Here is a 16,139-nt window from a genome sequence, read left to right as displayed (position 1 = left end):
GGGAACCTTGGCAAGGATAGCCCCCTGCGACCTGGAGAGTAATGATGTTCCAAGGTGATGGGAGTGATGGTGGTGAGGGCAAGTGGTAATCCGAGTGCTGTGAATGGTATGAGTGCGATGCTGTACCGATCACCGGTCAGGGAAGCCGGGTCCAAGAGCCAAAGCCAGGGTCAGAAGCATCCGGGAAGCGAAGTGAAGCAACGCAAGTCAAAGCCCAGGACACCTTGTCTTTGTCGTAAGAGGAGATTCATTCATTGAATCAGATGCTAGGTGGGAGGAATGAAAGAAAAGCATCTGGCTGGGCTGGGTGGTTTTATGTGTACATGTTACGCATGTGCATCTAAGGCGACCCTCTGGTTCTCTTGCCTTAGCCTCTGTCGTATGCCGTCGCTGGCTTCTCTGCGTCCGAAAGAGCATCTAGCTGATTGCCGCATTCGGATGTGGGTTTGAAAGCGGCGCCGGGCGGCCGTACACCAGCCTTACCCTACCTTAGGCAAGGCACATATCCTTAGCAAGCCCCGGCCGCTGCTCGTCTGTCTATCTGTTTGGCCGTCTTCGGTTAAGACGAATGGGTTGTGCCTCTTCTGCTGTCATGGTCCAGGCTAATATGCCGTACCACGGGAGCTGCCATGTAATACCCTGCAATGCGCCCTGCCTAGCACTCTGAACACCAAGGGAGCTGACATTCAAGAGAGTGTAGCAGCCTCGTAATAATCATAGAAACAACCCGGACTCGCAGGTCTTTGATTGCCAACGACCAACAGGGAATTCACCATGGGCAGGGATGACGGCGCCAGGGGGAGAAGGGCATCAGCCGTGTGATGTGATGCTTGCTGCCGGAGTGGGCACCTACGTGCGCCTGTTTACGGATGGATATCCATGTCTTGCTTCTCTTGTCGTTGGCAACAGGGCAGTGGCCGCTGTTGGAGCTGGTGCCTCTCGGGGTAGCACTGAGCAGCCGTGAGCTGGCCCATCCTGTGCCATCGTCATATCTTATGTTGGCGAGGGTATCTTGACGGGAATCATGTCTGACCATGTTCCCCCACCGGTTCGCGCTGGTAACCGAAGAATGTGGCGGTGGCATTTTCTCTGTCGGCCAAGCCCAAGACTGATAGAGCGGACGGGGTCAGCATGGACGTTGTCTTTCCTCCTTCTCTTGCCCCTGCTCATGTCTCTTCTTATTCTTCGCTCACATATTCCGATTCCTTCCCTCAGCTCTATTTCCATTCAGCCGCTGACAATGTGTGTGCTATCGCCCTTCGTAACTCACCCCTCCTCCCTCAGGCCGTACCGTGTCATGGGGGCCAGTATGTGGCTCAATCTCCCCCGCCCTTGCCCTCCACCCCCGTCGTTTTGCTTGCCGTACCATGACAGAACAATCCAGGCGGGAGACAAACAAGAGACCAGACCCAAGAGGCTTTGATTGTGATTGGGGCGGAGAGCAGGAAGAGATGAGGTTCGAGCACGGAAGCGGGCCCAGGGCCAGTGAAAGGTAGCTAGGTCTAGGGAAGCAGGCAATGCCGCGGCCCAGCCAGTGGACTGGGAAGGTGAAGGGTAAAAGCAATGCAAGGGGACGCGAGGCGAGAGGAGGCGAAGGCGACAGAGGGGGAGGCGTTGGCACAAAAAACCATAAAAAATAAAAATAAAAAAAGCTGTTCAGTTGGTGAAGTTGGGTTAGAGAGGCTCAAGAGGAATGTTTGTTTGCTCGAATCGGTACATCGGGCTGTCTGTGCTGCCGGAATCGTTGGTGGCGCCTGTCCTGATTGGCCTAGTCCAAGAACAGCCTGTGGCGCGTTCGGTTCTTTGATCCTGACAAGTTGAACTGACACCCGGCACAGTGTGGGCTGTCATCGCCCCGCTCTACGCATAAGGTAAGGTAGGTACGGTATGGCACCTACATTACATTACCTTACCTTACCTTAGGTGCCTACTTACCTAGGTACGTGCAGGGAGGGCACTTGCACCAGCACCAGGCCTGCAAGGGCTACCACGCGCCAGGTGCAGGAGCATAAGGTACCTAGGTAGGTACGGATACTGAGGTACGGTAAGCCCAGGTACGTGGCGGGTGCAAGACGGGCACGGGCAAGCAGGTGGTAGGTAAGCGGAGATAGAAGACCTTCCTCCATGTCCATGTCATCCCGGGCACCCATCTCCTATTCCCGTCTATGAATGCTACGCAGCAAGCAGGATCAATTCCACACAACACCTCCTTGCCGTCTCTCAACTTTTACTTGATCTACTTTACCCACTGCAACTGTTCATATTGCGCACCTACCTTACCCAACCTCATCCCTCACCAGCTAAGTAAAACCACACTTGTCCCGGCAGTCCTCCCGTCATCGCCGTCCTCGCATCGTCACCTGGCTCGCTGTTTTGCTGCTTGCCTTGGGTGTACTGAGTGCACTCAATTGGCGATAGACACACCTCACAGATGGCTGCTCTCCACCCCAACCAACAGAATGAGTTGGGTGAATCTCGCGTCCGCATCTGTGTCTAAGGTAGTGTAGGTATGCCTGCACCAAGCTGTAGTTGGGTGAAGTACTTGTGCAGTCCACCCCACATGACCTCACCAGAGACTCAGCTGTCATTCCAACACCCCCTTCGTTCTCGCCAAACCCCGGCTGCCCGCTACCAACCATCACCCCTGCTGCGTATCCGATTCCACCATTTCCCATTCATAGCCAATCTGAATAGGACGCGGCAGCGAATCAACGAGCTGTTACCCAACATTCCGCACCGCGCCATGTGATGAGGGTGGGTGACAGAGGAAGGATAGAATATGCTGACGCTGAGTACCTAGAGGCAGTAGACACCCACCTCTCTCGCGTGTTTGATCCGTCCTGTAATATGAGTTGGCATACTGTTTGTCTTGTTTGCCGCCGACATTTACGTCCTAAGCTGGACCTGGGGTCCCGATTCCCGAGCCTAGAACCCATCGTCGGTGCACGTATTCCAGTTTAGGAGGGTCCTCCTCATTGAGCCCATGGACGATCGACAAGTCAGCTGGAGACCGAGACAAAAGAACGAACCGTACCTACCCAAGGTAAAGTAGGCACCGTCCGGCCTCTTCGGATAGCCCGTCTTGTGCCACTATCACTCCCACAACCACTGCCACCAAGGCAAGGCAGTGTGCGGGCGACAGAACCGATGGTGCCGCCTCAGGCTCGCTCGACAGCTCGTCTCCTCCGGATAATAGTGTCCTTGCACATCGTCAACCCCATTCCAGAGCCAGTAGAAGAAGCTACAAGCAAGTGCTAAGACGAGCCAGCCTGGAGCCGCCATCGCAGCCGGGACTGGACTTTGCGCGCATCCTCTGAGCCAGTCGCCTTCCTTTCCTGCGGCGCTTGCGGCTTACGTCTGCAGCTATAGCGCGCTACCTGCCCGGCTATGCCTCTGGATCTGGCACTAGACTAGACGCCGCCAAGGAGATTTTCTTCTCCAAACTTTGCTTAGCTTAACCTCTCCGACCCGGGCCTGACTCTTACCATACCTAGGAAGTAGTATGTCGCCGACCTGTCTCACTGCTATCCTTTTCGTTTTCTCTCTTTCTGTTCTTGCCTCCGCCTTTGGCTTATTCCTCTCTTCATGCAGAGCTCTTCCTCGAGGGACTGCAATATTCCCGCCCGTTCCCGTCTCGTACCATGCACGTGGTAAAGCATGGTCTTGGCTCTTCTTCCGTTCGTTGGCAACCTGTATATCAAGGCACATAAACATCGGTACGCTCGGTTTACGACCAGTCGAATGTCTCGTACAGCCCGTCTTCACATACGGTTGCCCAGAGACCCAGCCGCAGTGCGTCACCATGTATGAGGGTCGTTTGAGCTCCCACCCGACCGCCAAGTTGACGGGCCGTTTGCTGGCATCAGACATGTCCAAGGCGAATACTCAACCAACATCTCCGTAACTTCATGTCACTTACCCAAGGCCAGTAGTTTTGCCGTGGGAAAAGGCTAGTGGTCAGTCGTGACTGCCATGACACTGACGGTCGCGCTTTACGGACAAGGCAGGCAGAGGTCATCTCTCGCCGAAGGCAGCTGATCGAGACATGCGACGCCAGATCTATGTCAAGCCGATCGGTCGGACACCCCATGAGAACCGGAATGTGCGCATCGACAAGTGTGATGCGTCGCGCGTTTGCCAATTTAATTCCCGCGTACAAAGTTACCGCGTTGAGATCACTGTTTAATCCAAGGTAAGTAGACCGCTGTTGACACTCTTGGTCTCTGGACGCAGAACATAGCCTTTACGGCGGACTCGATGTGCCAAAGGCTCTTGAATAAACGTCGTGAAGGCTGTTTTGGTCATCCACACTCTATTAGATCATTCGTCATACACTTATCCAGCCACATCCTTCCACTGCCACGCGAGCTGCCATCGAACCTAATATCAATCCGTGGTCATGCCAGAAATAATGCTCGTGCGTCCTCAGGCTGATCCCCTGTCTACACTGCCTCATAAGGACATCTCGAGACCACATGATGAAAGAGGCATTTTGCATCACTATCAACCTCTTGCTGCTGCCGCGTTCCCCATCACCCATGTGTTTTGCTCAGATGGCGGCGGGAGTCGATCCTGGAGGCAGCGATCGCCGACCCGGCTCTGTAGACTTGATCGGAGGTGTCAAAATTTGCTGACGTGGGGACGGTGACAACGTCGCTACAGGCGGAAGGACAGCAGGCAAAACAGGTGTCTTGATGCTGGGAGGTTGCGGACGGGGCAGAGGAGGTGAATGCTTCGTCGGGGAAAGCCCAGCTTCAGCTGAGGGTAGTGTGAATGATGAGTGCGCTGAGCCAGGAACGCCATGTTCGCGACTGATAACCGGGGTTGCTGTCAAGCTAGACACTCCTGGCCTGGGCGATGAAGTATCTGCAGGGCCAGGAGTTGCCTCCAGTCGAGTGGGGCTCGACGGTAATCCATCGCGACCAGTTAATACGGACCCGTTAGCCATGAAGTGCGCTGCAACATCGACTGAGTCATCAGCCTTGGGTGTCGCTGGCTCATTACTGCCTGTTTTGCCTGATTCTCTCTCTCTGACCCGGTCTGACGGTTCCGATGGTCCAGCGACTGGCGTAACAACAGGAGACACTCCGTCCAAGGTTGTCTTCCCGTCTTGTGAGTTGGACTCAGGCTGGGTAGTCTGGTCCCCAGAGAAAGAGGTTGATTGCGTACTTTCATCGGTCTGAGTAACGCTCGGTCCATCCATCGGTTGTGAGCGTGATGAAATTTCGACAATGATTCCAGCAGATGGCCGAGGACTATGTGCTGTGGGGAGCTGGCTGGCAGGTGACGAGTCGGAGGGTCGACTGACCTTCAGCTTAATTGTCGTCCGTGGCCTTGCAGCCGCCTCCTCCGCGCGTCGCCGGCAAGTCTGACAGACGAAGTGGAATTCTGTTCTCTCAGCCTCGGTCTCACTTATGCCTACGCACTTGCTGTGCTGCCAGACATTGCACTTCTCGCAGGAAATACTATGCGTCCCGTCATCTACCTGGCCATAAACGCCACAAATGCAGTCGAAGATCCAGTCATCCTCTTCGTCTTCGTCATCGAGCTCCTGAAGCGCACGCTTGTTCTTCTCTATCTCAGCCTGCAGTCGACGTTCAGATACGCGACCTGAACCACTGCGGTTGTCTTCCGAAAGCTGAGAGAGTTCCCTTTCGTGCTGTGAGCGCCGGGCTTCCCGCTCTTTCAGGCGCTTTTCACGGGACAACAGCCTCGAATCTCGCTCTTTTTCGAGTTTGAGCCGTTGTTGCTCCTCTTTTCTTGCAGCAACTTGTTGAGCCTGGACCACTTGGGCCTCCTCCTTGGCCTTCTCCTCTTGCTTCTGTTGTTCAACTTTGCCAGCGATCCTGCTTGATCGTTTGGCATTCGCCATTTTCGCCAAATTAAGAAGCTCCTTCTCGCGTTGTTGCTCTTTGCGTTTCCTCGACTCTTCTTGCTTCTCCAAAATGGGCAGCAAGTGGTCTCGCAGAGAGTCTCGCAGTATCTTCTCGTTGTCGTCCTTGGTCTTGTGAAAAGAGGCGATAAGCCCTTGGACCTCTTCTAGGGTCACAGCAACACATTCCCACTTCATGCCACCGAGACCGTCGTCCTCGCGAGTAGGCGAAGGCGCTTCCGTGGATTCTTTTGGGGTTTGATCCGGTTCATCGGCAGCCTCTGCTGCAGAGACGCGGCGCCTCTTGTTAGACCGAGAGCCGTACTTGGTCGGCTTGGACTTCTTCTTCGGTGTTACTTGCTTTGGTGGAGCATCGGTGAGGCGGTATACCCTATTGTCATCGAGGACAAAGTAGGTGCGGTCATCCCTATCCCAACCCAGGGGTTCTATCCGCTGTTCAGGTATCTTAGTACGGCATACCGAGACTCGCCGAATTTCAGGCACTTACCCAGCTGGCCTGGTCAACATCCTTCTGTTCCTCCATCTTCTCCCTTACGCGTTCGGGACGCAGCATAATCCATTGTGTCATTTGTTGGAGAATCTGAATCTATTGCATGGTCAGCAATGAAGCTTGATAACTTGGCAATGGTGAGAAGCTGCCTTTCTTAAGACGTCAAAGTCAGCGAATTTTGCAGCAACCTCATCGGAACCAAACGGATTCTTTTCGGGCGCTCTAGCTAAATATTGCCTTCTGGTGTACTCGTCGAACAATTCGTGCCTGCTCCTGGTCAGCGGTCGGAAAACGCGAGGGATCTGGGTTGAAGCGTACGTCAAGCCTCTGTGCGACGATATGAACTTGAGAAGAGCCAGGCCAATGTCCTGGAGCACGGGAGCGTTTGGCTTGAGGCATTCGGTTTCGATATCCTGTGGCATCGCGGGTCAGTAATTGCAAAGTTGGTAAGCACGGTTGGGAAGGGCAGGCAGCTTACTTCGGTGTCCAGACTGTCGTCAATCTTAACGACCTTCCCGAAAAGAAAGATCCATTGACACAGGTTGGCAAATTGCCATTGGCTGCGAATGCGATGGAGTAGGGTTGGCTCCTCTCGTTCTACAACGTCGATTTCTTCAATATTCCGTTTGCGTGACGAGACCATCTTCTGGATTGGTGTGTCGCGAGGTTAAGAGCGCCTTCTGGAAACCAGGTATGTCTTTGTCAGTTGAGGATTACTATCCGAGGCGTCGCGTCGTGGGCATGTCGTGGCCGAGAAAGGGTTGAAACTACCAATGGCAAGACAAGGCGACGTAGAGGTTGATGGTGAAGACGTCGCGAAGAAAAAAGAAGCTTTGAAGAGACAAGGGAGTTTTCTGCGGCGCAGTGGCGCCGAGCGAGTGCACGTCAGGTAAGATGCGAAAGCGCTATCCGAGTCGGCAAGAGTGGTAAGAATGCAACAGGGCGAAGGACAACAGAAATCCGGCGTAACGTAGTTTCGCTCCTTGGGAGAAGCAATCAAAATCTGAGATGGGGTCGTCATAAGCATTAGAATGCAGGTGCCGTGATGGGTGCCGTCCGGGGTGGTTTTGCAAGGCTAGAGGTGAGGTAGCGATGGCGTGCAGTTTGTACGGCGCGGTACTTCTCAGCTGCCAGGTACGCGACCGTGTAAGATTACCTACCTACCTACCTAAGGCACCCGACCTTAACACGACGTGCCTGCCGTCAGGACCGACCGGCGACGCGTCGGGTTAGGCGGGTTAGTTTCTGACGGGTACCCTTAGGTTGCGTCCAGTGCTTCTGCCGCGGACATGATAGGTACTTACATAAGGTACGCCAGGTCCCTTATGTTACCTTACATAAGCTCCATAAGGAGACTCAGCATCCGCCCCCCACCTTGTCCACATGTACCTTAGGTAGGTAGCCGGATGGAGAATATCCATTTCCAAGCCGTTTTCCCTCACTTCGTCTGAATACCTAAAGCTCCCGTCCTATAGAACAGGCTTAATTCCCCGAAGTCCCTTGGCTCGTTCGTATTTACTCAGTTTGTTGGAACAATCTGCCTTGATACCTGGATACCTACCTATGGTTCACCTGTGCTCTGATTGAGCGTCAGGGGAGGCAGCAATTTGGCTTCAGGCGGCACCGGAATTGATCTTGCGCAAATCGCCCAGTCAGGCAGAGCTGAGCAACGACACCACATGCTTGATGCAGTTTTGAGGCTCTTAATGCCTGATGTGACTAGTCCTCGTATTGAACGTGTGTACGTTGAGTTCTGTATGTCGTTCATGCGTGTGCTGTTCTTCCAAAGGCTACCGTCTCACCTTACCTAGTCCCCCGCCAGGGGGTGAGGGAGGACTCCCGATCCAAGGCTCCCGGCACCAATATTCATCGTTCAGGACAGGGCCGCCCACGCCGACACGCTGACACCCGACTGTTACGCCGTTTCGAGACCTGGTGGGTACGTGCAGCGAAACACGGCTTCCATGGGCACTGTCCAGCTACTTTGGCAACCCCTTGACGGTGTCCAAGTTCCTGGGACTACGGTGTATTCACATCCCCCTGGCTGGGCTCCGCCAAGGCTACTTAAGGTACCCAAAACACCTACATCTGTACCTTACTTCTGTAACGTAGGGGTAGATTTTGGCTCACCACCAATCACAGTTTGCTCTTCGTGTCCTTGTCAGCAGCAGACGATGCCGACCATCCGCCTTAAACGCTGAAAATAGAACTACTTCGCCGAGGACGTCCCACACCGCCAAGTCTCTCTACAGTGCTCGAATTGCTGCGTACTGACTTAATTCCTCTTGGGAACTCAGGCTCTGACCAAGGACAGTTAGCAGCAACGAACAACTCGTCTTACATCCGGCCTCGACAGCTGCCGCAATTCCTTCACCCACCATCTGAACACGGCTCCGATTCGATTGAAACGGAATCGCAAAGATATTCTCGCGCTGACGATTGGGTCGGTGTTCGAAGTCCCCTAGATCCCAGACCTGCCATCATTTCAGCCTGTACTCCCGCCTTGACTCTGCTTCGACACTCGCGTTTGTCGACACCGGGAAATACCTACCCAGTTTGCGACCGACGACAACTTTTCCGACCCCACGACCCATACCAAGGTGTTGCATTATCGCTGTACGCGATACGATCCGGCGCCTCGACATGGGCCTCACCGAGACCCGACAATAATACGGAACATGCGTCTTGTTCTTCGACCGTCATAGACACAACCGCACTCGCCCCTCACGACGTTGCGGACCGGTTCCGACAGCTGTGTCAAGGACGCGGTGGCTTCCGCAAATCTCAAAACTCTTTTGAGCCTCGATTGGATTCGAATCATCACTTCGAGATGAATTCGCGACCAGACGATAGCACAGGCTCCGGCGGGGACCGTCTGCAGGCAGACTCCCAAACTGGGTATGAGCGAGGGCGTCAAGGCCAGACTCCAGCACCGCCGCTGTCACCCAATCGGCTCGGCCTTTCGACCTACTGGGAACAGCCGTACGTCGCCGCTCCGACAAGCTCAGGAAGCCCAGAGTCCCCCATCGACGCGTCCGCGCTTCAGTTCGCACTTCCACCCGATATAAACCAACCTCCCCCACCGCCAATCCCACGACTGAACTCACCATCTCTGGACTCGCTTGATCGTCCTTCTCCGTACTACGATGAAGGTGCAAACAACGACTACTACGAGGATAGAGTGCCTCTCACTTCAAGAGCCCAGCCCATCTCCGGGTCTTTAAGCGCCAATGCAGCGGGAGATGCTCAGCCCAGAGACAGCTTTCAGACTGTATCCGACATCGACAACACGACTTCAAGAACCCGAGATGCAAGATCTTTGGGCTATGATCTGGAGCCCGGCGGCATGGGTGCCGGACGACGCAGCTACGGAAACACGCTTAGCCCAGGAGGAGATCAGAGAAGATCTCGCTCACCGTCTACGGCTGGCGCGCTGTACAGAGCTGGCTCGATAATGCGAGCCATGTCGCAGCGTGTTGTTAACATCAGCGGCGAGGGCGAAATAATCGACCAGCGCAATTCACGCGGTCGGTCACCCTCCCCGGTGCCGGACCGTCGGCAACAGCTGCACAATTCTGCGCAGATGTTCACCGATACCTCCTATCATTCTCATTTCTCGCATGTGCCTGAAAAGACGCCAGAGGCCGCAGCCATCTTCGCAGAGCCTGCTCCTCCCCTCCAGCCGCGTGTCCCCATGAAGAACCCCCTTAAAGGAAAGTCTTTAGGCATTTTCCCTCCGGACCACCCGATACGAACCAAGTTATGCGACTTGTTGGTGCACCCATTCACCGAGCCGTTCATTCTCATCCTCATCATCTGCCAAGCTGTTCTACTGGCAATAGAATCTGCACCGGATGTCTTCACCCACCCCCGCCCTGACCGATGGGGTATCACGTGGATTGACTGGGCAATGTTAGTACTGTTTGCCATCTTCACTCTCGAGTTGATTGCTCGCATTCTGGTTTCCGGCTTCATCTTGAATGCTTCGGAATACAGCACAATCGATCGAAAACGGGGAGTAAGAGCGGCCGTCGTGGACCAGTACAGGAATATATTTCAACCCCAACGACAAAAGTCTGTCAAAGCTACGCGACAGATCAACCTTGGGCCCTCTGCTTTCCAGCGGTCATTTACTATCATGCAAGGCCAGACGCTACCTCAAACCGTCGAAGAACATCAGAGATTTCAGCTCGCGCGACGAGCCTTTTTGCGTCATTCTTTCAATCGCCTAGACTTCTTAGCTGTTGTCGCATTCTGGATATCCTTCGCTCTCAGTATCACAGGCATTGAGAGCCAAAAACACCTTTACGTGTTCCGCATGATCAGCTGCTTGCGGATTCTGAGGTTACTTGCTCTTACAAACGGCACAGCTGTAAGTGTCCCTTGCTTTTGAAAGTGTATGCCATACTGACATCCTGCAGATCATCCTGAGAAGTTTAAAAAAGGCGGCGCCGCTGCTCGTTCGCGTGGCCTTCCTCATAGCCTTCTTCTGGATCTTGTTTGCCATTATTGGTGTGCAGAGTTTCAAAGCCAGTTTGAGTCGCCAATGCGTCTGGCTTGACCCAACAGACCCCACGAACAAGACTAAATCTTTCACCAATGATATGCAATTCTGCGGTGGATTCCTCAATAATGTTACGGGAGACACCATGCCCTGGGTACTGGTAGATAATGATGCCGTCTTGGACAACTTCAAGAACGGTAGCAAAGCTGGGAAAGGATTCATCTGCCCTAGAGGATCGATATGTTTACAACAGGAAAACCCGTTCAACGGAACTGTCAGCTTCGACAACATTTTCCAGTCTATCGAGATGGTTTTCGTGATCATCAGCTCGAACACATTCACCGACATCATGTACTACACAACCAACTCGGACTATCTTCCCGCGGCACTGTTCTTTGGGGCAGGTATCATGATACTCATGTTGTGGCTCGTAAACTTGCTCATTGCTGTCATTACGTCTTCCTTCCAAGTCATTCGGGAGGAGAGCAAGGCGAGCGCTTTCACTACGGAAGAGGAGCCACTGGTTCAAGAGCCAGTTGAAGAGGCACCACAGAAGGTTTCGGCACTGCGAAAGATCTACGATCAAACTTCTTTCTTGTGGATAGCAGTCATCGCTTTCGGTCTGCTGGCTCAGTGTTTTCGAAGCTCTCGGATGTCAGACAGTCGCGGTCGGTTCATTGATGCCGTCGAGGTTGTCGTCACAATCATTCTGGATTTCGAGATTGCCGTACGCATTGCCGCCGGTTGGCGCACTTTCCACAAATGCCGACGCAACATTATCGACCTAGGCCTAGCTGTTATCACGAGCATTATTCTCATTCCCCCAATCCGTAACTCGGGAGAACCTTATGCCTGGTTGACCGTTTTCCAAATCTTGCGGGTGTATCGATTGGTTCTAGCGGTGCCGATGACGAGAAAGCTCATCGTAATGGTCTTGGGAAACTCCAACGGTATTGCCAACCTGATGCTTTTCGTCTTTCTCATCACATTTCTCATGTCCATCCTGGCGGCTCAACTATTCAGGGGCGAGATACCGAAGCACAGCGATGACGGCGACCTCAACGAAGTCTCGTTTTTCACCATTTACAATTCGTTCCTCGGCATGTATCAAATCCTGTCGAGTGAGAACTGGACATCCATGCTTTACAACGTCACATCGTATTTGAACGCTTACAATACTGGCTGGATTGGGGCGATCTTTCTTATCGGGTGGTTCATCCTCGCGTTTCTAATTCTCGTCAACATGTTCATTGCTGTCATCCAGGAAAATTTTGATGTGTCTGAAGACGAGAAGCGGCTCGAGCAGGTCAAAGCTTTCTTGCAGAGGAAAGAACTTGGCAAGTCCTCAAGCAACCTGACGTTGTCGAACATCTTCACCTTTGGCAAGGTGAAGCGGAAAAAGGATCCCCTCGACTACGGTCCGGCAATGATGGAAATGTTGCTAAAGGATGCTGTCGTGCATGAATTTCTCGACGACTCCGTGGAGGGCCAGCATGATAGTCATGTCGAGGAGCAGCAGTCTCCCACGCGAGCCCAAACTGTCGCTGTCGGTGACGTGAAACCTGGCGTCATGTCATCCGTATGGGGCAAGATGACCTCCATTTTCAGCAGCAAGGATCCGAACCCATTCTACTCGAATATCCGTTTCGATGGGCCAAATGATACCCTCGATCCGCGTCAGATGGCGCGACAAGCAGTTTCCGCCACCTCTGCCCGGAGGAAGGCGCAGCGGGAGTACCTAGCGAGGCACCCAAATTACAACAACTCCTTGTTCATTTTCACTCCCAAAAACCCCATTCGCCGTTTCTGTCAAAGGATCGTTGGGCCAGGGAGAGGGAACGAGCGATTCGATGGTGTCGAGCCCAATAAGATCGCTTGGTATGCCTCGTCTGCCTTCATCTATGCTTGTATCGTTGCAATGGTTGTGATTGCATGCGTTACGACGCCACTCTATCAGAAGCAGTACCAAGCAGAACATCCTGAATTCAGCATCACCTTCTGGTATGTGTGGACAGACACGGCGTTCGCTGTCGTATTTTCTATCGAAGCTGTTATTAAAGTAATCGCCGACGGCTTTTTCTTTACGCCAAATGCGTACTACCGTAGCTCTTGGGGCTTCATCGACGGAATTGTACTCGTCACCTTGCTCGTCAACGTTGGCACGTTACTCGCCAACGACGGTGCCGTGTCTAGAGCGATTGGTGCCTTCAAGGCATTACGTGCCCTGCGCTTACTCAATGTGAGTGACAGCGCAAGGGATACATTTCATTCGCTTATCATCGTCGGCGGTTGGAAAATTCTCAGTGTAAGTATTTCGTGTCGATCCAACCATGATAAAGCTACATTTACTGACCAACGTCACACAGGCCGCATTCGTGTCAATCTCCCTGTTGATCCCCTTCGCCATCTACGGGCTGAATCTATTCAACGGACAGATGGTTTCGTGCAACGATGGCGATGATTCGATCGTTCTTTTATCAGACTGTTTTGGTGAATTCAACAACACGCCGTTCAACGACGACTGGCCAATGCTCGCCCCTAGAGTCCCATCCAACAGCTACTTCAGCTTCGATGATTTTGCGTCTTCTCTATTTGTGCTTTTCCAGATTGTCAGCCAAGAAGGCTGGACCGACGTTTCCTTCGCCTCACAGGCGGTGGTTGGGCGCGGGTATCAACCACAGGAACTCAACCGACAAGGCAACGCCATGTTCTTCGTCGTCTTTAACTTGCTTGCGACCGTATTCGTGCTGACGCTGTTCATCTCGGTGTTCATGCGCAACTACACTGAGCAGACTGGTGTCGCTTTCCTGACTGCCGAGCAACGCTCTTGGCTAGAGTTGCGCAAGCTTTTGCGGCAAATCTCACCGTCAAAGAGTTCCTACGATGAGTCAGAGAAGACTTGGAAGAAGTGGTGTCACAAGCGCGCAATTGAAAAGAGAGGCAAATGGTACACAGCCGTCACGTACGTCTTGGTCTGCCATCTTTTGCTCCTGCTCCTCGAATACCACGGCGAACCGGCCTGGTGGACCGATTCCAGAGATGGGTTGTTCTTGGCATTCACATTAGTCTACATGGCTAATATTGCCATTCGTATCATCGGTCTTGGCTGGGCTCGCTTCCGCAGGAGTTCGTGGGATCTCTATTCCCTGGTGGTCGTCACGGGGGCTTTCGTTTCCACGTCAGTCCTCATCATCAGCAGGAACAGTGATACATATGTTCAATTGCACAAATTCTTCCTGGTCGCCATCCTACTGCTTCTCATCCCTCGAAACGACGCCCTGGACCAACTTTTCAAAACGGCCGCTGCCAGTTTGACCACCATTGGTAATCTACTTGCTACATGGCTCGTTTTCTTCCTAGTATTTGCCATTGCTCTCACGCAGGCTTTCAGTCTGACTCGCTTTGGGGAGAATGAAGAGAGTAACATAAACTTTCGCAGTGTACCCAATGCTCTCATTCTTATCTTCCGAATGAGCTTCGGGGAAGGCTGGAATCAAGTTATGGAAGACTACGCTAACATTGAACCGCCACTGTGCGTGGATAATCCCGACTTTTTCGACAGCGATTGTGGCAGTAAACCATGGGCTCGCTTCTTGTTCGTGGCATGGAACATCCTCAGCATGTACATCTTTGTCAACCTCTTCGTATCCCTTATCTACGAGAGCTTCAGTTATGTGTATCAGAGGTCCAGCGGACTTGCTGCCGTTGATCGCGACGAGATTCGCCGTTTCAAAGAGGCATGGCGGAGTGTCGATCCTGCCGGTACCGGATTCATCAGCAAAGACGCTTTTCCTCGTCTCCTAGGCGAACTCTCTGGTGTATTTGAGATGCGCATCTACGATGCCGATGACTCGGTCAGACAAATTCTGGAGGATGTACGCAACGACGCCGCAACCTCCGGAGCACGACACATGTCAATCGCCTCAGCAAGCAACTACAGTGCAGGGGTCGATATTCAGCGGCTGAACAGACGTTTGGCCCAGATCGATATCAACAAAGTGCGTGAACGGCGCCGTCGGTTCAACATATTCTTCGAGGAGGTTATGGTCTCGGCAGATCCTGACAAGGGCATTTCCTTTACGTCTGTTCTAATGATTCTGGCCCACTACAACATTATCAATGACAGCAAGAGCTTGAAGTAGGTGACCTCTCATCAACTTGATAGCATGTTGAGCTAACAAGTAGGCAGGCTGGAAGAGTTCCTTCGTCGGCGAGCCCGATTGCAGCGTGTCGAGGAAGAAGTTCGTCGAAGAATTGTCCTGGGATTCTTCGACACCCTGTAGGTTTCCATTTCCCCTTAACCTGTAGATGTTCAACACGGTCAACTAATCCTCGTGCCCTTAGCTACTGGACGCGGAAGTTCAAGAAGCATGTCGACCTGAGGAAATCGGCCAGAATGACAGCGATTCCTCAGCTCGATATCCCTCACATCCTTGTGGATGACGACGAGCACCGGCAAAAGTCCTCTCCTGTAGCTGGAACTGGTCAAATGAGGTCTGCACTTCTCACTGTGGAGGACGCTAACAAGTCGTCACACAAGAGTTGGACACCAGGGCCAGACATGGCATCCAACGACGCAGACTATCAACATCCGCTGAGTTTTCCACGGTCGGGCATATCAACGCCAGGTCATAATTCGACGCACTCAGCTTTCAGCTTTGAGCTTCAAGAAGGTGGACAATCATCGGCTCAAAGTAGCCGACGTGGAAGTGCGGTCAGCCCAGTCCAAAGTCCTGTCAGCCCAGCACAGGTCAGCAACATGCTGGACGATTCTATCTGGCTGGAGAGTATTCGACGCAGCGCAACGGTCAGGAAATCGGTCCGCAAGTCTGAGTGGAACCGGTGATGTTGTCAATCGAACCATGAAACTTTTGTATTCATCATTGTCGTTTATTTTGGCTCAACTTTCCCGGCATTTAATACAACAAGCGATGGCGTTCAGGTCCTGGGAAAGGAGTTCTGGGTCTAGGTGAAGCATCCAGGCCCTGCTGCGGCCTGGTTACAACCAAGATAATGATCGAATGATAGAGAGAGCCTTCGACACGGCGCACATCAACTTTAGCCAGATGTTGTACGAAGAGGAGCCACTTAGACTGACATTGGCAATCTCAAAGCGCCCTGAGCTCATATTTCAAGTTTTCGATTTGCGCCCGGCAATCAGGATCTAGCGCAGATGGTCAGGGCTATCCGACGCAAAGATTGTCGAGATTCCCAGTCTTTTGTGGTATCCAAACTCAGTTCATGTCTTGTAC

At 52.9% G+C, this 16,139-nt stretch overlaps 2 protein-coding genes across 2 annotated transcripts; one reads left to right on the top strand and one right to left on the bottom strand.

Moving 5' to 3' along the window:
* Positions 1 to 5,315: 5,315 nt before the first annotated feature.
* COL26b_012704 (uncharacterized protein) lies at positions 5,316 to 7,026 on the bottom strand (the record flags this gene model as incomplete). Its single annotated transcript, XM_053185343.1, has 5 exons — positions 5,316 to 5,368; positions 5,413 to 6,325; positions 6,381 to 6,479; positions 6,572 to 6,796; positions 6,862 to 7,026. 5 exons carry the CDS (start codon positions 7,024 to 7,026, stop codon positions 5,316 to 5,318), a joined length of 1,455 nt encoding a protein of 484 aa, XP_053030703.1.
* Positions 7,027 to 9,846: 2,820 nt separating this feature from the next.
* On the top strand, positions 9,847 to 15,733 carry COL26b_012703 (uncharacterized protein; the record flags this gene model as incomplete). Its single annotated transcript, XM_053185342.1, has 6 exons — positions 9,847 to 10,755; positions 10,805 to 13,126; positions 13,254 to 15,025; positions 15,077 to 15,166; positions 15,232 to 15,381; positions 15,619 to 15,733. The coding sequence occupies 6 exons, from the start codon at positions 9,847 to 9,849 to the stop codon at positions 15,731 to 15,733; spliced, it is 5,358 nt and encodes a 1,785-aa protein (XP_053030702.1).
* Positions 15,734 to 16,139: the final 406 nt, after the last annotated feature.

This window comes from Colletotrichum chrysophilum (genome assembly GCF_026319265.1).
Source record: "Colletotrichum chrysophilum strain AFK26 chromosome Unknown scaffold_187, whole genome shotgun sequence".
Taxonomy (NCBI): Eukaryota; Fungi; Ascomycota; class Sordariomycetes; order Glomerellales; family Glomerellaceae; genus Colletotrichum; species Colletotrichum chrysophilum.
This window is presented reverse-complemented; position numbering and strand designations above follow the sequence as displayed.